Here is a 20,633-nt window from a genome sequence, read left to right on the forward strand (position 1 = left end):
TCCTCCCTTGTTGTGTGCAACTGCCTGGTGCTGCATTGCATAGGGGCCAATTCAGGCAAAAGCAGCGCTCCTTCGCTGCAGAGGCACACGGCAAGGCCGGCCGGTCCCCAGTTCTCTTTGCCTTTAGGGCACTCTGGCATGGTCCCAATGCAATCCCTTACCCTGGAAAGTAATTCCCAGACCTCACAACCTCTGAGGATGTTTGCCATAGATGCAGGCGAAACGTCAGGAGAGAATGCTTCTAAAACATGGTCATATAGCCCCAAAAACATACAAGAACCCAATTCTCTCTGCTTGTTTGTGTGCGGTTTCATGGGGAGAAGGAGGAAGAGTACTCTGTGCTACAGCTGAGAGCCACCCTTCCTTCCCTTTCCCTGACAGCTCTGACTGGGAGAAAGGATTTTCAAAGCAGCGGCAGCAGCAGCTCTTCCTCCCGTTACCTTGCTGCAAATGGGGATGTCGGCATGAGCCATTACTTGCCTCCTTCTGCCAGTCCAGTGCTCCCTTCACACAGAGAAGGGTGAGAAGCCCATTGGTACCCCCCTTTCACTTGATTATGTCCCCATTTTTCTCTTTTCCCCTCTCTCTGAGCAGCAAGGGAGGCTGGCTGTCCCTTGGCATTATTGCTGCTGCAGCCGTGCAGGAATCAAGGGATCCTGGTGGACAGACCCAGCAGCAGCCCCCACCTACCTTTTCCCAGCCCCTTCTGCAGCTGTTGCAAGTGGAGGAGGGGCTGCTTATGCCAAGCCCTGACCATAGCCCTGCAGGTGACCCCCCCCCCCTTGGCCTAAGCAAAGATGCCTCAGTAATCAAAGGAAGAGGGTGCCGGGAGGCAGGGCTGGGTGCCATCTGGACTGGGAAGAGCCTTCATCCTCTCTTCCCAATCAGATTAAGTGCCCCGGACGCAGGCAGCTGGGCTCCGATCGCTCCCCTTTCCCTTCCCTCTAAATCTGCTGGAAGGGGCGGGGCAGAGGATAAAAGGGGGGCTTTTGTCAGCTGAAGCACTTTTCTGTCCCTTTCCATGGTCTTCCAGGGAGGGGGAGCAGCTACAGGGCCTGCTAGGAAGGCACCTGGGGGGAGCAGGAGCCAGGGGCAAAGTGCTGTGGCCCAACAGGCATTGCACATTTGGCACTCGCTTTGTTCAGGGCAGACTTTATTGGAGGCACCCACGGACACCCTGACAAACACACAGGAAGGGGGTGCCACTTCCTTACTGGCGGTGGTTCTGCCTCCCCCTCTCCTCCGTAGCCCATGGCTGAGGGGCGCGGGGGGCCTTGGCAGGAGCCTAGCCCCACAATGGCCCCCACATTGTTGGGCTTGAAGGCAGAGGTAAGCAGGGCTCCAGTTGGCAAAGGGGTTTAATGGCGCTGCGGCTGAGGAGGGGCCTGGTTCTGGCCGCCTCTCCTCTTCCTCCCAACCCACCTGCTGCAAAGGATTCTGTCCTTCAGTCTCTTACTGGGCAGCTGGTTGGTGCTTCTCTCCCCATTCAAGGTTGGGGACACATGCAGACCCTCCTCGAGAGCACTGCTTCTCCTCCCCTCACTGCCTGGGCCTCCGCAGCAGTCCTTTGTCCCGAATGCAGGTCTTGGGGCGCAGGGCTGTTGAGGGGAGAGATCTCAGCCACTCCTGCCACCCCTCTCTCTGGCCCTCTGGCAAGGGCGAAACAACAGCAAGGAGAAGTTGCTGAGGCCAAGAGGGTGGAGGGGGCCTTTCTGGGAAGGGCCAAGAGTCTCCAGACCAAAGGGGGGGGGGAACCCACCTGGGTCAGCTGCCGCTTGTTTATTTCGGGAGGAAGAGGAAATGACCTGGTTTTCATTCATCAGCCGCACATCTTGGTCCTCAATGTGGTTGCTGCCAAGTCAACAGAAAAGGTCAGGAGTGGAGAGTGGGCATGAGGGAGTGGCCAGAGGCCTGTGGGGAAGCATAGATAGGTGGTGGGTGCAAAATGCAACTATGTCTCCAGCCCACCTGATGACCGTGCTCTTCTCCTGGCGGCAAATCTTCTCATCGTCTGTGAAGAGAATGGTGTGATAGGGGACCACCGGGTCGCAGGTGGGCAGGATGCCCTGGACCAAGTGGCCTACTGAGTCCAGGATCCCATTGTACACCAGCAGGTCATCCACCAGGAGCTGAGCAGCAAGAAGAGAGGAGAGAATCAGCCTCCTATCAAGGCAGATCATCATCGGATGAGGCCCCTGTGCCCCCCTGCCATGGTCATTGCACATCTTTTTGGGGCACGGCCAGATGATTCTGTTTCTCAACCATAGCCCTCCAGGCCTAAAGGCCCCATTAGAAGATCTGAGGAAGCTGCACTTACCCCGAACTCCTTGACGCCTCGTTGGGGAGTTTTTGCATAGTTCCACAGCTTGATCATGGAGACAGTGGTGGGCAGGTCAAAGATCACGTAAACCCGATTCACCTGCCGCCCAAACCCCAGAAAGACAATGCAGAAAGGTGGTTCACCCTGACGGATCCATTTAGGAGTTGAGACTTCTGTCTCCCATTTTTATTCCAGCTAATAAAAGTTATGAAGACCCTGAAACTCAAGCCCCAATTGGCAAATGATGGGAGACACTGCCCTCCTTCAGCATCCTAAAATAGGGGCAGAAAGACCAACCGCCCCTGGCTTGGTCCATGGGTCAGCAATGTCTACTCACGGATCTCGGCTGCCCTTAACAAACTAGGACTGGCAAATTCCAGTCCTGGCCTATGTGCCTGACCCACTGGGGCTGCCTTCCCTCTTGCTTGGAAGGGTACAAGGAGAAGGGCCCCTGGTGCCTGGGTGGACCTCCAGGGCAATACCAGTAAGGCTAACAGGAGAAGCCTGAGTAGAACGCCATGTGCTGGAGACCCACCAGGCCAGGAAGGATGGGGGCCAGCCACAAGTGCCTCCCATCGATGGAATTGTTCACGCCGTCAATGAGTTTGTCTGGAGTACGGACGTCTCCACTGATCCCCTCCAGGATGTTGATGCTGTCTGGGAAGGCGGCGATGTCTGGCACAGCCATGTCAAGGGCACCTCTGAGCCAACCTTGCAGGTGACGGTGCCCCCAACCCAAATCCAGAAAGAGCCCCCTTTCTCTCCTAGTGACTCACCAGGGACTGGCAGCCAGTGGCCCATCCATTGTCTGACCCTGGTCTGTGGCCCAGGGTCCTGGCCCAGAAGGAACAAGGATGCCTGCTGCTGGCTCTTACATTTGGCCTGAGGGGCAATGGGGGCTCCATTCCAAAGTGCCCCACATCTTCTGCCAGACCTGCTGGTTTTTGGGAAGGATACTGTTTTCTCCAAGAGGGATCTTCTCCCCGCAGACATTGTACAGCTCCAGTCCATTCAGGCCAATGTAATATGGATCCCCCCAACTGGTCAGCAGCTGGAATTGGAAAATGACTGAAAGGACGTTGAGGAAACCAACCGCACAAGGAAAGCGTTTCTGGCCCACTCCTGCTCTTCCCTGGCTCTGGGCTACCAAGAGGTTACAAAGACTACATTCACGGAGAAGAAGGTTGCCAAATAACAGCCTGATGGGCCTTTGGAACAAATACCTTGAAGAACTGTAGGGGAAGAGGGCAAGCATTCTCCACTCACCCAGCAATGTTGAGTGGCTCTGCCTTCCCTATGTCCCCCTGCCAGAAGTGGAGCACGGCAGTACCCCCGGGAGAACAGGTCCGTTCAGGTGAGGGACCCTGTTCTCCTCCCAGAAGCTGGTGCCCGATAAGACGACCTCTCAATTTGGATGCAGTACATATGTTGGCATGACAGCCCAATGAGGCCAGGAATAGAAGACCAGGACAGCCATACAGGGAAGGATACAGCCGCAAGGCATCAAGGGAGCCTCATAATCCATGCTGGCTTGTTCCACTATATTTGTCTCTGTCCTGCCAAAATAAGAGTCCCTGGTCAATGCTTCCAGAGAGACACCCCCCCCCCCCCTGCTCAACTGCCAATGGCCCTTGCATCATAGCAGGCAGCTGCCCCCAGGTTTCCTGGCTCACCGCTCAGAGGCTGGAAAGTCAGGACCCTCCGCTAAGTAGTCCACAAAGAGCATCTCCTGCGCAAAGTCAAAGTGGCAGTTGCCGGGCCCCTTGCGGATGAGGAAGCCCCCCGGTGGAGAGATGCGGCAGCCATCCAGAGAGACATGGACCACCTTCGCCTGGGGAGAGGGAAAGGCAGCACCAGGCGTGAGGACCAGGGACTCTATGGGTCCCTGAAGAGAAGCCCAGCTCCACAGGTCCTGTGCTCTTCCAAGACGGCCCCGCTCACCCCTCGGTAGGTGTCTTCGGGAGACTTGTTGTAATTCCAGATGCGGAGCCCCGCAATGCTCTCCGCTTGAGGGAACTGGATGGTGAGTAAGTGATCCTCTCCAGGGCTGAAGGGGATGAGCCACATGTGGTGGTCCTCTGTCGTGATGTTTGTCCCGTCAATTAACCTAAGAGGAGGAAGCAGGAGAGGAGCTCGCCAAGGGCATTTGGAACAGCACTACGCAGAGGAGAAAAAACACATTTCAAGTTGCTTTGGAGTTCAGTACACATGCCCTAGTCCTGACCTGCAAAACCCTAAATAGCTCAGATAAACCGGCCTGGGCTTCACGAGTCTGCATTGCCTTTCAAACTGACAAGATGCAGGAGCGCTTGGCGCAGACTCCGCAGCATTCCCATTCCCATAATATATCCTGCTTTTCTCCCTCGCAGGACCCAAAGTGGCTTACAACATATTGAAAAAATGTAAACAAGCCATATACATCGTTAATAAGTATAAAACATAAAATAAAACAACAATAATATACATTCACAGGTGCCTGGAAGGGAGCCGCATCTGTGAGCCCCTGAAAAGCCCCACCTCAATAGCCACCTGTGGTTTGGGTTCCTCCTCCATCCTTGTCCGGAGCAATACTCACTTGTCCAGGGTCCGAGAGTCTTCAGTGTATTCCAAGAGGTCGTTCAGGTCCTGTGGAGAGGCAGAGAGCTGGTCCGCAGAGATGGGGATGGCCTGGCCGTCTCTCCCGACCACTTCCAGCCCCGTCAGACCAAGGTAATGGGAATCTCCCCAGGAGAGAGTGAAGTTCAGCAGGAGGCCTGGAAGGAGGCAGAGGACTGTGGGCTCCAGCAGCCTTTTTCAGGTGACGGGAATGCAAGGCACCTGTCCCTAGTGCTCAAGTGGAAGAAGGGCGGGTTCTGAAGGTGGTGCTGCCAAGAATGCCCCTCCCTCCTCCCAGGTGTTTGCCCCTCTCTGCTGTGCATCTGTCTGCAGGAGAGAGCTCAGGTAGGCCGGCAGGCCAAAGGAAGACCACTCACACTTCCCGAGATAGATGCCTGGCTCAGCTGCCACCCCTGGGGCAGGATCCTGCAGAGATGCTTGCCTCTGGCTCTGAAAAAGAAGAAAGAGGAATTGTTTGGTCTGATGTGCCTTGGGGTAAGAGCAGGCCTGTTCTCCCAGGAGCAAAGCTCTTAGAGGAAATGGAGAACAAGTGTGAAAGCCTGCACTTCCAGATTAGTTCCTCAAGGATTCCCTCAATGGAGGACAGGAGCCAATCCCCTGCTTCCTCTGAGGGACCCTCCACCTGCTTGTCCTCTGCCCTGAAGCCGGCCTGCGTGAAGGGCCTCTCGTCCCCCTCTCCATCCGCAGTCCTTGGCCTCTTCATCTCCTCCTCGAGCCTCAAGCTAGAGGTGCCTTCAGCCTCCTCCTCACAGGACTCATCATAACAGAAGATGGACTCCAAGATGTCGTCATCAGTTGTGAACAAGATAGTATCTCCAAACTGCTCCGGAGCTGAAAGAGCGAGGGATGCAGGCGGATTGTTGGGCCAATCAAAAAGCTCCCAGACCACCACCCCTGCAGAAAAACACTGATTCCGGTCCAGGACCAAGCAGCTGACCCCCTACCACCAGCCCCTTTCTCTGGAGTGAAGTACTGGGAAGACCGATTCGCACCTCCGGAGAGCGTTCCTGAGGCCTTGGCAATCTCCCCTTGGAAGATGCACCGCCCATCCAGCATCATGGTGACGTCCCTGGCGCCCCGGAAGGAGTGGATGCGGGACTTGTTGTAGTTCCAGACACGGATCATGGCCACCTCACAGGGCTTGGAGAAGTCCAAGAAAATGCAGTGGGGCCTCCCTGAGGTGAAGGGGGCCAGCCAGAGGTGCATGTCGTCCTGTGTCCGGTTCACCCCATCCAGCAGGTTGCCCACTACTCGGGGGTCCCTCCCATAGGCTGGTAGGATGTTGATGTCCGGGGGGTCAGCCGCAATTCGGGCCACGGGGATGGGCTCCCCTTTGGAGCTGAAGAGCTCGATCCCATTAAGGCCCACATAGTGCCTGTCTCCCCAGGTCGACTGGATCTCTATCTTCAGGTGCTGCCCGAATGGCAGGAGCGGGATCCTGAAGTCGCCCCCTTCCTCTTCTTCTTCCTTCTCGACTCCCTGCTCCTGCTGCTGCACTGGGCCCAGGCTGTCCTCCTCCTCCAGGTGCCTGGAAGGCCCCTGCACACTTCCTGGAGCCCGGGCCCGAAGGTCTCCTTGCCGGGTGGCTTTCTGCTGGAGGAGGAACTCGTCAAAGATGTCCCCCTGGAAGTCCAAGTTGGAGATACGGCCGTGGTGCAGGCGGTCGAACCTCAGGAGGGAGTTCCAGGATTCCTGCAGGGCCTCCTCCGGGGAAGTGCTGCCCCACTTGGCACGCGAGGGCCTGGTGCTGCTCCCCTTGGAAGGAGGGGGCTCTCCTGAAAGAGAGCCTTTTGAGAGGGCTTTGGGGAAGGGGGTGGCAGGTAGGAGGGTGTCAAAGGAAAACTGGCTTTTGGGGGATTCAAGAAATGGACATCTGTTGAGAGGGCTTTGATTTTGCTTTTCCTGCAAGGCAGAAGGGACTTGGGCTTGATGGCTCTTAGTGTCTCTTCCAAATCTAGTAGTGTATGATTGTAGGGGAGTCCTTAAAGCAGGGGTCCTCAAACTATGGCCCGGGGGCCACATGCAGCCCGCCAAGGACATTTATCCGACCCACTGAGGAGGCAGAGCTCCTTTCATTCTTTCTGTCTCCCCCTCATACTCTGACTCTCTTTCACACTATATATTACATATTGTTTTTTATTAATCACTATGCTTTATGTTCAGTTTGTAATATGAAAATACATCCTGTATATCAGATATTTACATTGCGATTCATAAAAGTAGCAAAATAAGAGTTGTGAAATAGCGACGGAAATAATTTTAGGGTTGGAGGTTAGGGAAGGAACTGTATGAAGGGGTTGCGGCATTAGGAAGGTTGAGAACCACTGGTGTATATGAAGATAGGCCACCCGATGATGCGCAGCTGAAGCACTGAAAAATAGAGTTCATCTACACTACAGAATTAATGCAGTTTGACACCAGTTTGACTACCATGGCGTAATGCTATGGAATCCTGGGATTTAAAATTTTATAAGCTGTTTGCCTTTTCTGCCAAAAGATCAAACTGCAGCTTCAGGATTCCATAACACTGAGTTAAAGTGGTTCTTCATTTTAAATATTGTATTTGTTCCGGGTTTGCATTCTTACTTCAAAATAAGGTATGTGCAGTGTGCATAGAAATTTGATTCACAGTTTAAAAAACAAACAAACTATAGTCCAGCCCACCAATGGTCTGAGGGACAGTGGACTGTTCCCTTGTTTAAAAAGTACGAGGACCCCTGATTTAAAGCCTTTAAACCTTGGGCCCAAGGAGGACGGAAGGGCTCCACGGGACCCGGTCAGCCAACTCTTTTCTTGAGAAACAAGCTTTTAAGAAGTGGAGTAAAAAGGCAGGGAATCCAATCAGCGTGGCTTTTCCCGGCTCTGGTCCAAATCAAGCAGAAGCGTCGCTTTGGCCTCCTGGGGTCACAAAACCCACGCCACCAAAGGGGAGAGGGCGCACCGGGGCCTCTTGGTTCCAGTTCCTCGCCAGATGATGAAATCCCATTAAGGGATTGGCATCGGATGAAATACATCCTCCAAATAAACAAAGAAATTAAGCGGGGAAAATGAAGAGGGATTTAGGGGTGCCAAATATAGACTGTTCTTCCTCCCCACACTTGAGGGATTGGTCAAAGCCCACTCCCCCCCTTAACCCAGCATCTGGCAATATACCCCCTCCTTATAGTCTCCTTTCAGGCTAGAGCTCTGACATGGATGCTTTGGAGCCAAGGAAAGGAGAACCCATTCCAGAAGCAATGCAAGACAGTGGGAGGGGAGGGATTCCTGGGGAAACAAGGGGAAATATTGTCAGTATTCTTTCCTGTCCTGAAAGAATACTGGCAATGGCAAACACAACTGCCTGCTGTCTGACTGATGATGGGAGCTGGAGCCCTATCCCCACTGAGCCCCAGTGCTTACCTCTCTCAGGCTGGCCTTCCTCTCCACAGAAGAACTCCCAGCTCAGTCCCTCCTTCCCTCGGCCGCCTGGGTTTCGTCCCACAGGAAACAGCTCTGCAATAGGGCTGCGCTGGGGAGGCAGGGGGCCCAGGGGGTCAGGATCAGCTGGGAGATCCTGGCCACGGCCCCCCACCAGCAGTTTTCCCTCCGTGCCTGGTGCTTCGCCGCTGGATCTCTCCAGTTCGGGCAGCAGGGCCTGGGGCCTCTGGCTGGCCATCTTCAGGGGGACCCTCCTTGGGGTCCTGGGGTCCGAAGGGGGATCCGTCTCCATCCAGGGGGGCAGCTGTGGCCTGGTGGGCCCCCCCTGACCCTTCTCCCCTTTGGTCTCCGGAGGGGGCAGGGTCCAAGGCGGGGAGACCAGGCTGGGCAGCGGGGAGAGCTTCCTCCCAGAGAGCCTTTCCATTTCCTCACTCAGCGAAAGGCCATCCCACTCTTCAGGTGCCACAAATCCAGGGGTCCCTGGTGAAGGGTTGATCCTGTCCTCTGGGGTGGAAGAGGGGTCCCGTGATGCTACAGGGGAGTGACTGGGGGTCACTTCCTCCTCAGGGCCATCCTTCCCCAACAAGGCCTCTGGAGCCAAAGGCACTCCTCTATTCACAGGGGTCTCCTTCCCTGCCGGAGACGGACCCCTTCCCAAGAGATTGATTGTGGTGCATCCACTGCTGTCCAACCTGGGACTCACGCAGCCTTTGGCCAGAGGACCCTCAAAGGCCAAGGCCCCATCAATGTAGACGAGGACGTTCCGTGCTCCAACCTCAAGATCCTGGAGGAGAAGCAGGAGGGACAATTGAGGGTCGCAGCACTCCTTTTCTCCCTCCCTGAATGTCCTGTAACAGTTTGGAGCTGCAGCAGGTCTCTCTGAGCAAACCATAGCCAGGTTTAGTCGGAGTTTACTCATATTTGGACAGACTGCAACCAGCCGAGGAAGGAGAGGAAGTGCAAGGGACCTGGCTCAACTGTAGTTACTCTTTCATGCCAGCTTCATGCTGGCTTTGCAGGGTTTCTCCTCACCCTTCATACCTCTAAACCTCAAATTTTCCTCTTTCTCACTTTGAACAAGTTCTCTTCCCAAAGGGCTTGTGTATGTGTGTGAGAGGGAAAGAGAATGCTCCTCCAGCCTACAAGACAACCCTCTAAAGAGAGAGAACACAACCTGCTCTCCCTCACAACCTGAGGATGCCTGCCTCAGGATGCAGGCAAAATGTCAAGAGAAAATGCTTCCGGAACATGGCCTAGAAAACTCACAGCAACCCAGCAATTCCAGCCATGAAAGCCTTCGACAACGCAACCTCCTCTTCCGTTTTGATGGTCCACCTTTTACCAAATGAAAATGGCAATTTATGCCATTGCTCCCCTAAGCCTGCACAACCTGAGCTGGGCTGTGGCCAGGCCTCTGGACAGGAGGTCTCTCTTTCATATGGTCAATCTGGCAGCAGTTAACAATGGCAAGGCTGCAGTCCATTTCCAAAGCTCAGGAAGTGATCCATGGCTTCCCTGTCGCTCTGAGTTGTGTCACATATCTGCGCACCTATCTAGGCGCCAGGAAGGATAAGGCTTAGTCTATCTATAATCCAGAACGGAAAATCCTCTTTCCCCCAGAACCCAGAGCCATTCTGAACCAACCGCCCAGCAGGCTCTCTGGAGAATTTGCTGAGAGCATTTCAGAGCCAAAGACCGGTTGCCATCTGCTGTGGGATGCGGCTTCTGCTACCCAAAATATTCCTGCTATGAACATAAACTGGGTACACAGCAGAGTCCTTTCTGGGAAGGAGGAAGACTAGCTGTATGGCAGGAAAAACATTAATGGTTCTCTGCAAGCGCACACTGGCAAAATAACCCAGATCATTGAAAACTGGGTTCAGTGGCTCCTGAAGGAGGGAGAGGTGAAAAGGGCCGAGCAGCTAGGAAGAGGGCAGAGTTCTGGAGAGGGATGCTCCACCATGCAGCCACATCTATGGTGGATTCCAAGGCAGCAGCATCTTCTGCCTGACTCTCCCGCTGTTGGGCCACATATAGTACAGAGCCTCCTCCTGTCTGAAGCTGTGACGACCCCCTGCTATCTCAGTCTGTTTCCACAGACTCAGTAAAGCAGCCGCAAGGATAGTAAACCCTTCTGGCCCACCAGTCGTACCCACCCGGCAGTAGACAAGTACTCCTGGCCTTCTGCCCACATCAGAGGCAGGCAAGGCCCAAGAAAATGATCACTTACACCAGATGCAGGGGAGCTGTAATTCCAAATCCGGATCTTGGATAAACCAAAGTCATCTGAAAGGCTGGGATTTCGGACCACAAAGTACAGCTGCACCGGAGGCTGGAAGATGCAGGTCCAGGGGAAGCGGCTGCCACTGGTCTGCAACACAATGAGGGAGACAGAGGCTCAATGGGCCAACGGCAGTAAGATGTGAGTGTCTACTGCTAGGCCGGCACAATCTTTAGACTCCCTCTGGCCCAAGGGGCCCAGGCCCCTCTCTGACCGCAGGCCAACAGGCAAAGAGCTGCTTTGGCGCAGCTGAGGGGTGCTGGCTTAGAGGTCAACGTGAGGCCTGTTTATGTTAATTAAACTAATCAGCTTTCCAGGACGCTGACGTCCAGATTAGCAGAAGGGCTGTCTCAAGGAAGGGGGGCATGGCCAACTTTGCCTCTCAGGATGCTGGGAGCACAACCGTGCACTTGGCAGCCTCCAAATGCCTGAGAGTGATGCCATCTAAGAACTGCCCCCCCCCCCCGGCCCCACCTCCTGCCCTCCTTGGCTCAGTCAGGTGCCCCATTCCGGACGCCTTCCAGCTGCCATTCCTTCTGCAAAACAAGAGGAGCTGCTTGGCACTCCTCAATCGTCCTGGCAAAATGCATGGCACTCCCAGGAAAGAAGGGTCATGCAGAGAACATTGGGGGACTACATTCCTAAATCTGAGAGATGGGCTGCAGCAGGAAACTCACTTCTGGCTTCCTGTTGACCAGAGAGGAGAGGTCTCCCGGTGCATCGGAATGGCGGATGTCCACATCGTGAGGAGACACAAAGAGTTTCCTGTCATGCAAGTCAAAGAACTCCATCTCCGTCAGGCCCACCCTCATGGCATCCCCCCAGTTGGAGAGGATCTCCACCGTGATGTAAATGGCGTCCGGGATTTCCCGTTCCGGTTCTGGCAGGCCCTGGAAGGGAAATGGGAGGCATTGGCACAGGGTTTAAGGTGGCACATGGTGATTTCCACTGGGCTTGAATGGAGGCTATTGATAGTTGAGGAAAAGCTGTGACTTCTGTCAGTCTGGCCTGCCTCCATACATACCAGAATAGGAGACCCTTGATGCTCAGGCCCCCAAACTGAGGGGCCACGGGAGCTGGACTGCCTCTCAATCTCTTGCAGCACTTTCAAAAGCTTCCTCTGTTGCCTGAAGGAGGGAAGGGAGGGAGGAAATGCTGGAGAGAGCCACGGACGATTGAGGGAATATAACAACAACAACAACAACAACTTTATTTTTGTACCCCACCTCCATCTACCCCAAGGGACTTGGGGCGGCTTACATGGGGCTAAGCCTGATCAATACAGTAAAAAAGTAAAATGCAAACAACAGTATAAAAACAAAATAAAACAACAGCATTATAACAATATATAAAACAGGCATCAACCAGCAACCAATAACAAATTCAGTTTATCATCACGAGTGGGCGGACTGGTGCAGTAATAATGCAATAAGGATAAGAGCAATAGTAAAGTAGGGGTGTCACCTCAGTGTTTCCCCTTCACCCCTCAGCCAAGAAAAGATTCAAAACAAACCCACACCAGCACCTGCTTCCCAGTGTCCCGATCAACTCCTCCTGCTCCTGCAAAGGCTGGTGGGGCTCCATGGACTCAGATGGTGATGATGCTGGCTGCGCAAGAAGGAAATGACACATTTCTCAAGCCCAGTTCATGGCCATGGTTGGGATCTGGGGTAATGAGCCACCAAATAACCCCTACTTGCCCTCCCCTCTTTGCCATTCAGCCTTAGAGGCAAAGTCAGGGGTGATTTGAATGCAATATTCCTGCTTCTTGGCAGGGGGTTGGACTGGATGGCCCATGAGGTCTCTTCCAACTCTTTGATTCTATGATTCTAAGTGTCCAATAGCCAGGGCCATTCTTAAATTAACTGAAGAGGGATCCCAGGGGTTTCTGACCTGCATTTCAGCAGCGGCCCCCAGCTGCCTGGAGAGCAGCTCCTTCTGGAGGGTCTCATTTTCTGCCGCCACAGCTTTCAGGACTATGGAGGCTGAGAGCACTGGGTCCTTCTTCTCACAGAAGGCCTTACGGATTGCAGAGAGGGGCCTTTCTGATCGGCTCGCTGGCCCTGCACCCAAAGAATCAGAAAATCCCTTTTGAAAACTACTTTCTCCAAACTCCCCAGCAGAAAAGGGGTGGAAGTGCAGAAGCACTGGGTCCACCTCTGGAGTGTGATGGCACCGGAGGAAACCCCCAGCCCCTCTTTCCCCATGCTTCAACCCTTGAGCCAGGAGATTACCCAGGAAGGGCACCTGGCTCTCTTTGTGGCCCGGCATCTCTTCCCAAGCCACTGTGACACAAGCAGGAACTGTCTCACTCACTGGAGAGGCTTCGTTCCTGCTGTTCTTCGCATTGGCACTCAGTGGTCAGCGGGTGGGCTGTGTGGCTCATGGGTCTGGTAGGAATGTAGGCATCGGTGCCCCCCTTCCTTCTGGCAGAAAGGCAGCGCTCCTTCCTGAAGTCTGCAAGAAAATATCAACAGGAAGGGCAGTTGTTGGCAAAGGCTGAGGCAGGCGGACTTTGGGGCCTGGAGGACTGAGCCCATTGTGCCCTTAGGCTTAACTACATCTGGATCACACAGCAGGAGGGCAGCTGTTCGAGCCCCATTTTCCACATCTGGGGTATACAACTAGCCATCTGAGTGGGACACATCATGTCTTTATGCACGTCAGTGTGTTAGACAAGCAGGGCTACACTGCAAAACACCATCCCCAAACAACCTCATCCATTCTTAGAGTAGAATCAGACAAAGAGATAAAGAGCTTCAAAAAACTAAAACTGCAAAAATTAGTAACAATAGCTACCAGAATTTCCTGGTAGATTTTCAGACCTCTTTGCTAGACATATAAGAAACTGATCTTTTCTTCCATGAGCAGAGTTAGCACGCGACTGGGCTTACTTGGGCAGCTTGGCTTGAATTCCAGTGTGACCAGAGAGCCGCCTTCTGTGCCACAGCCCCTTCCACTGGCAGAGGAAATGGGGGAGCTTCTGAGGACTGGCTCGAGGTCCTCTCTGGCCATCTCAGTGGGGCTCTCTTCCTCAGAGAGCTCAGTAGGAACATCCTCCTCCACAGAGTCGGTGTCCTCTCCCTCTGATGAATCTTCCTCCATTCTGCTCTGACTCACAGTGAACTCCAAGGTCTGACGGAGCTCCTGGGACAAATGCCAGAGAAGGTAGAAAAGAAGCAATGGGGTTGCTGCACATCTTAAGAGGCCCAAGAAAGCTCCGAGTTAAGAATGAAATGTTTGCGTCTTTTCTTGGCATTATATCCTCATGCGACTGAGACACACTATGGCAGTACTTGTACACCCCAGTATCTCCATATTTAGTGTTGTGCAGTTTTTAAAACTACTGCAATGCTCCCTTCTTTTCCAACACCTTGACAATGAAGCCGGTGAAAGTGTGGCCCATTTGTCACAGTACCTTGACATCTTCGAGGCTGAGCCGCAACCTTCCCTTTTCCGCATCATTGCTCAAGCTCTGTCCTGCCTTTGAGTCAAGGAGGATCACGTCATCAGAAACAGCACTTTCAGGGGACACAAGGCTCTGGAAACAAAGGCTGACACTCAGGGGAATCTATTTATAGATGTTATTGCTCCTAAACAATATTGGCAAACTGCCAATAGCAAAAATTTCCATCAGGTGACGCGAGCAGAATAAATTGACAGCTCAGAAACTTACTTTTTAAAAAAGCAAAGCCATCTCATTCTGTGCTGCTTTTGGGATGGTGGCAAATGTATGTCATAGAAACCTGCGTTGGTATTTCAACTTTGGTTTTATCTGGTGTCTGCATGACTGAAGACACTCTTACCTGGGCAGGACCATTCTGCTCACAGTCCTCTGCTTGCAGGTCTTGGCTTTCATACGGTTCAAAGTCCTCTGAGTATTCAGAAGGAGGGGCAATGTGGAGCCTGGCCCCACTTTCAGTTCTGATCTGCACTGCTTTCTGAAAAATTCAGGAAACACAGTGTGTGAACATGACCCTTTTGGGGAATAAACAACATCCAACACAATCCAACCAGATCTTTTCTGCCTGACCTAGCTGCCTTCTATCAACGCTGCCATCTCATTGGTCTGGAAACCACCTCCATCTACATTTCCATTGGAGAACAGCAAGCAGCTCTGACCCTGCTGTGAGGCAGAAGCCTTGCCTTCCCCATCTGCTCCCAAAAGCTTTGTCAAAGGGCTGGCAAAGAGGGAAGGTGGAGTCCCTAATGTCCCAAGGCCAGCCTTCCATACCTGGAGCCACTCCCGGCGCTGGATCTTACTGGGTGCACTTTGTGTGGCCCTCCCTTGCACACCCTCTTCTCTGAACAGGTTGCTTGCATTGATGTCTGAAAAGAAATGGAAGGCAAATACATGCACCTGGAGAAGCCAATGATAGGACAGGAGGAAACCACAGTAGCAGTTGTGTTTATTTTCTGGCTCCATATACCCTGCTCCCCTCTGTTGAAAGAAGTGACTTATCTGACAATAGCAAAAATATGTTTTTAAAAACTAGGGTTTCATATAACATTCTGCTGTAGTTTTTTAAATACTTACAGTTATTTTTTTTAAAAAAATATTAATTATTTGACACAATCTAATATAATCTGAAAATAGTAAAGGTAAAGATTTTCCCTTGACATGAAGTCAAATTGTGTCTGACTGGACTGGGGGTTGGTGCACATCTCAATTTCTAAGCCGAAGAGCTGGCATTGTCCTTAGAGACCTCCAAGGCCATGTGGCCGGCATGACTGAATGCTGTGCCGTTACCTTCCCACTGGAGCAGACACATTTGCATGTTTTTGAACTGCTAGGTTGGCAGAACCTGGGGCTTACAGTAGGAGCTCATGCTGCTCCCCAGATTCAATCCTGCGACCTTTTAGTTAGCAAGTTCAGCAGCTCAGCGGTTTAAATGGCAACTTGTGCAAAATAAGCACAACATACTTTACCATTCATTAGAATTCAAGACATTTTCAAAGCAAAATCCATGCAAACTATTTTTAACTAGGGTTATTGGTTACTATGTTTTAGGAAAAACTGGTTCAATCTGGACAATAGCAATAGTGCCACTAGCTGCCCCCCCCCCCCCCGCCATATCATATGCAAAAATCCTAATATATATTTTTAAAAAGAAACCCCTTGCAGGGGAAGAAATATACTTTCACAATGAAGATAATTTCTACACACATCATGATTTCACATTACCAAAGAATAACCCCATAAGAATGGGGACAGGCATTAAAGCATTTTTTGTGGATTTAAGCTTTCTGACTGTTTTATATACACAAGTATGGATAACTAACAATAACTCAATTTGCATAGATTGAGATATGTTTAAAATCATAATCAAATGTTTCATTAACATTATTCCATCATATTTAACCTTTTCATGAATCACTTATTTCTAATTTTGTAAGATTCCAGCTTGTCCAAATAGTATTACGTATTTCTTTTGCTTCAAATATGTTTCCTTTCCTTCTTTTTTTCCTTTCCCTTCCCTTTCTTTCCTTGACAACCATATATAATACTTTTTCCAAACACAAGCTTAACATTCACATCTCAAGGGTTCTGCCATAATACATAAACTGTGTGTTGAAGACTTCTTCCTGTTTTTTAAATTTGTAATTCCAGAAAGCAAGAAGGTAAACTTAACAGGTTAAATCTGTCTTAACAGCAAAGACACAATTTATATATCTACAGTTGATAATTATGAATCTTCTTAACACGTTGAAGGCTACCGCTACGAAGGGACTCACAGTTTCTCCTCGTTGTCCTGGTGCTTCTCCTGGGAATGTGCTGTGCAGTCGCCTTCCTGCGCTGGTTACTTGCTTCTGAGTTCGCTCCGTTCACATACAGAGTGAACCCTTGCTCCAGCTGCTCCAGCCGAGTCTGTATCGGGTCTTTCCTTTTGAGCTGCTTCAGTATCCTAAAACAAACAACACATTTTCGTTCCTTTGTGAAAATCATCCAAGGATCTTATTCTCGCTAAAGGACACTGAGTTGCTGTGAGTTGTCTGGACTGTATGGCCATGTTCCAGAAGCATTCTCCCCTGACGTTTCACCCACATCTATGGCAAGCATCCTCAAAGGTTGTGAGGTCTGTTGGAATCTAGGCAAGTGGGGTTTATATCTATCTGTGGAATGTCCAGGGTGGGAGAGAGCTCTTGTCTGCTTGAGGCATGTGTGAATATTGCAAGTGGCCATCTGGATTAGCATTTAATGGCTTTACAGTTTCAAGGCCTGGCTGCTTGCTGCCTGAGGAATCCTTTGTTGGGAGGTGTTAGCTGGCTCTGATTGATTCTTGTCTGGAATTCCCCTGCTTTTTGAATGTTGCTCTTTATTACTGTCCTGATTTTAGGGTTTATTAATATTGAGATTTTTAAAAAAAGGAAACAGATTCAGCTAATACATGGGCTGGAAGAGAACAATGTGGACCAATCTTTAGTATTTTAAAAAATTGAATAAAGAGAGCCTCAGCAACAAACTTGAAGCCTCAGCGAAAATGCCACAGTGAAAGCCTTTTATCCAGCCACTGAGGAACCACCAAAGATTCCTTTCTGGTCTAGAAGCCTCTAGGTTCAAGCGGAGCCTCCTACCTGTTTCTCTGCTGGAGAAGAACTAAGTGTTCGTCGTGCTTCTCGTCAAAGTCCGTCACCATGGCCCCGGATTGCGCCTGAAGCAGAGAACCAAGGCAAAAACACAAGCAGCTCATCAATACTGGAGGAGCGTGAGGCAGGACAAGGGCAGGCAGCATCTCTCAATGAGTTCAACTGAGTGTATTCTTCCTATGAGTTCAGCTGAACTATTCTCTCACTCTCTCTTGGCATTTAGGTCCCCCCTAGACTGACATTTCCTGCAGTCTGAACTGCGCAGAACTGGGCTGCATGAGTCTACACCAGGCATGGGCCAATTTGGGCCCTTGCTCCAGGTGTTTTGAACTCCAACTCCCACCATTCCTAACAGCCTCAGGCCCCTTCCTTTCCCCCCTCAGCTTCTTAAGCAGCTGAGGGGATAAAGGAAAGGGCCTGAGGCTGTTAGGAATGGTGGTTCTTGAAGTCCAAAACACCTGGAGGGCCCAAGTTGGCCCATACCTGGTCTACCTTGATCATATAATGCAGTTCATTCTGTATCTATATTATAGATGGGGCCTTGGTGACACATTTGTTTAAGGAGCACCATTTAAGGTTGCCATTCATCTTCCGGTCCCAATTCAAGGTGCAGGTTATCATATATAAAGCCCTAAACAGTTCAGGACCCACCTACCTTCGTGACTGCATCTCCCTCTATAAACCTGCATGAACTCTTCGATCCTCTGGGGAGGCCTTCTTCTCACTTCCATTGTTATCACAAGTACGACTTGTGGGGACGAGGGAGGGAGCCTTCTCTGCTGTGGCCCCTCAGCTCTGGAACTCACTGCTTGGTGAAATTAGGCAAGCCCCAACCTTGGCATCTTTTAAGAAAGACCTAAAAACTTGGCTCTTCTGATGTGCCTTCGGCGAGTGAATATATTTCCCATATGCAGTCTGTTCCAACCACTGCTCCATCCTCAAGAGGCTCTTAATGAAGGCCTAACTCTACTATTCCGGTCTTTTGTGTTACTCCTTCAGAAATCCATTCTCTCTCAGAAACACATTCTACATATCTCATCCAGGGTTTTATCAATTTTATTCCTAGTACATTTGACCCACCCACTGAGTTTTATTTCTCTATCATGTTATTTTGAAACTGTTTATTTTGTTATTTAATGTATTTATTTTGATGGTATTTTTGCTTCTTGTATTTTATTTTGCTGTACTGCAATTTTGGGCTAGGCCTCCTATTAGCCGCCCCGAGTCCGCTTTGGGGAGATGGCAATGGGGTATAAATAAGTTTATTATTATTATTATACGGTAGGGTTGTATCCTCTCACCCAAGCTATTCAACTTGTATGCAGAACACATCATGCGATGTGCGGGCTTGATTAATGCAAGGCTGGGGTTAAAATTGCTGGAAGAAACATTAACAACCGTAGGTATGCAGATGATACCACTTTGATGGCCGAAAGCGCGGAGGAGCTGAGGAGCCTTCTAATCAAGGTGAAAGAAGAAAGCGCAAAAGCTGAGTTGCAGCTAAACATAAAATAAACAAATGTATGGCAACCCTGATTGATAATTGGAAAATAGAGGGAGAAAACGTGGAGGCCGTGACAGACTTTGTATTTCTAGGTGCAAAGATTACTGCAGACGCAGACTGCAGCCAGGAAATCAGGCTTACTTCTTGGGATGAGAGCAAAGTCCAATCTCGATAAAATAGTGAAGAGTAGAAACATCACACTGGCAACAAAGATCCGCCTAGTCAAAGCCATGGTACTCCCCGTAGTAATCTATGGATGTGAGAGCTGGACCATAGGGAAGGCTGAGCGAAGGAAGATCGATGCTTTTGAACTGTGGTGTTGGAGGAAAGTTCTGAGAGTGCCTTGGACCGCAAGAAGATCCAACCAGTCCATACTTCAGGAAATAAAGCCCGACTGCTCATTGGAGGGAAGGATAGTAGAGACAAAGATGAAGTGCTTTGGACACATAATGAGAAGAAAGGAAAGTTTAGAGAAGACAATGATGCTGGGGGGAAATGGAAGAGAAAAGGAAGAGGGGCTGACCAAGGGCAAGATGGATGGGTGGGATCCTTGGAAGTGACTGAATTGACCTTGAAGAAGCTGGGGATGGTGACGGCCGACAGGGAGCTCTGGCGTGGGCTGGTCCAGGAGGTCACGAAGAGTCGGAAGCGACTGAACGAATGAAGAACAATTATTATTAAGCCCAACGCTTGGTTTATAATATGCTGTTTGTGCAGGGAGATCAGCCTGGAGGGGCCTCAGGGCTAGGGTGTCAGGTCTCTTTCTCGAGTGGGCAAACAGGGAAGGAGGGGAATTATTATTATTATTATTATAACTTTATTTGTACCCCGCTAGCATCTCCCGAAGGACTCGATGCGGCTTACATAGGCCAAGGCCTCAAAACACAGTACAACAGTACAATACAGTTAAGCAGAATAAACAACAGCAATAACAATACATCGAGACATCAAGACACTATAAGACTGGGCCAGGCCAGAGTACAAGATTAAAAGTGCTGATGTGGCAGGAAGAATGTAGGATTATAAGGTAAGTGCAGTGTGCGGTGTGCAGCGATCTTGGTTCTACTAAGGTGCTTCTAGGATTTGGTGCTGGAGGTTCCTAATCTGAAAAGGCACATTGGAACAGCCAGATTTTCAATTCCTTCCTGAAGACTGCCAATGTAGGGGCTTGTCTGAGATCTTTTGGGAGGGCGTTCCAAAGTCGGGGGGCCACCACAGAAAAGGCCCCGTCTCGTGTCCCCACCAAGCGCGCTTGCGACGCGGGCGGGATCACGAGCAGGGCCTCTCCAGATGACCGGAGTGAGCGTGTGGGTTCGTAGACCGATCTGGTCACGCAGGTAGGCTGGTCCCAAACCGTTCAGGGCTTTGTAGGTAAGCACCTGCACCTTAAATTGGGCTCGGAAGATAAACGGCAGCCAGTGGAGCTCCTTAAACAGGAGGGTTGACCTCTCTCTGTAATGAGCCCCGGTTAACATCCTGGCTGCTGCCCGTTGGACCAGCTGGAATTTCCGAGCCGTTTTCAAGGGCAGCCCCACGTCATAAGTTCTTTGGCAGAAGGCAACCACGCCCCCCCTAAAAGGGCCGCTGTTTGTGGAGGGCGATCGGCCTGGAGGGGCCTCAGGGCTAGGGTGTCAGGTCTCTTTCCCGAGCGGGCAAACAGGGAAGGAGGGGAATGCCTTTGGAGACCAAGCCCGACCTCCCTCCCTCCCTTTCTCCTACCGGGCCAGGCGGCGCTCCGAGACCCCGGCCCAGCCAGGCTCCGCGGCGAGGCTCAAGAGGCCTCCTCCTTGTTCTTCATGCCCGCCTGTTGGGCCGGTTGCCGTGGCGACGCGAGGTCCGCCGAGAGAGAGCGCGCAGAGGGTGACGTCACTTCCGGCGCGCTGCGCTCTGCCTATTGGCGGAGCGGA

The 20,633-nt window shown here is 51.3% G+C and overlaps 1 protein-coding gene across 2 annotated transcripts; it reads right to left on the reverse strand.

The window, feature by feature from the left end:
- Nucleotides 1-1,136: 1,136 nt before the first annotated feature.
- LOC137097856 (katanin-interacting protein-like) lies at nt 1,137-20,586 on the reverse strand. Of its 2 annotated transcripts, none has more exons than XM_067473035.1 (27): nt 20,446-20,586; nt 17,211-17,287; nt 16,371-16,540; nt 14,869-14,963; nt 14,441-14,575; nt 14,053-14,175; nt 13,529-13,781; nt 12,951-13,091; nt 12,528-12,697; nt 12,160-12,242; nt 11,659-11,761; nt 11,312-11,524; nt 10,584-10,724; nt 8,336-9,137; nt 5,929-6,711; nt 5,559-5,767; nt 5,293-5,365; nt 4,896-5,073; nt 4,262-4,427; nt 3,994-4,151; nt 3,812-3,876; nt 3,278-3,388; nt 2,856-2,995; nt 2,318-2,419; nt 1,969-2,129; nt 1,760-1,851; nt 1,137-1,598 (listed from the first exon to the last, which is right to left on the reverse strand). In XM_067473035.1, exons 2-27 carry the CDS (start codon nt 17,270-17,272, stop codon nt 1,540-1,542), a joined length of 4,788 nt encoding a protein of 1,595 aa, XP_067329136.1. In that variant the 5' UTR covers nt 17,273-17,287; nt 20,446-20,586; the 3' UTR covers nt 1,137-1,539. The 2 variants fall into 2 exon arrangements, with proteins under 2 accessions (XP_067329136.1, XP_067329135.1); XM_067473034.1 differs by having other exon boundaries at nt 12,154-12,242.
- Between the last annotated feature and the right edge of the window lie 47 nt (nt 20,587-20,633).

The sequence above is a fragment of the Anolis sagrei genome, chromosome X, assembly GCF_037176765.1.
Source record: "Anolis sagrei isolate rAnoSag1 chromosome X, rAnoSag1.mat, whole genome shotgun sequence".
In the NCBI taxonomy this organism is placed as follows: Eukaryota; Metazoa; Chordata; class Lepidosauria; order Squamata; family Dactyloidae; genus Anolis; species Anolis sagrei.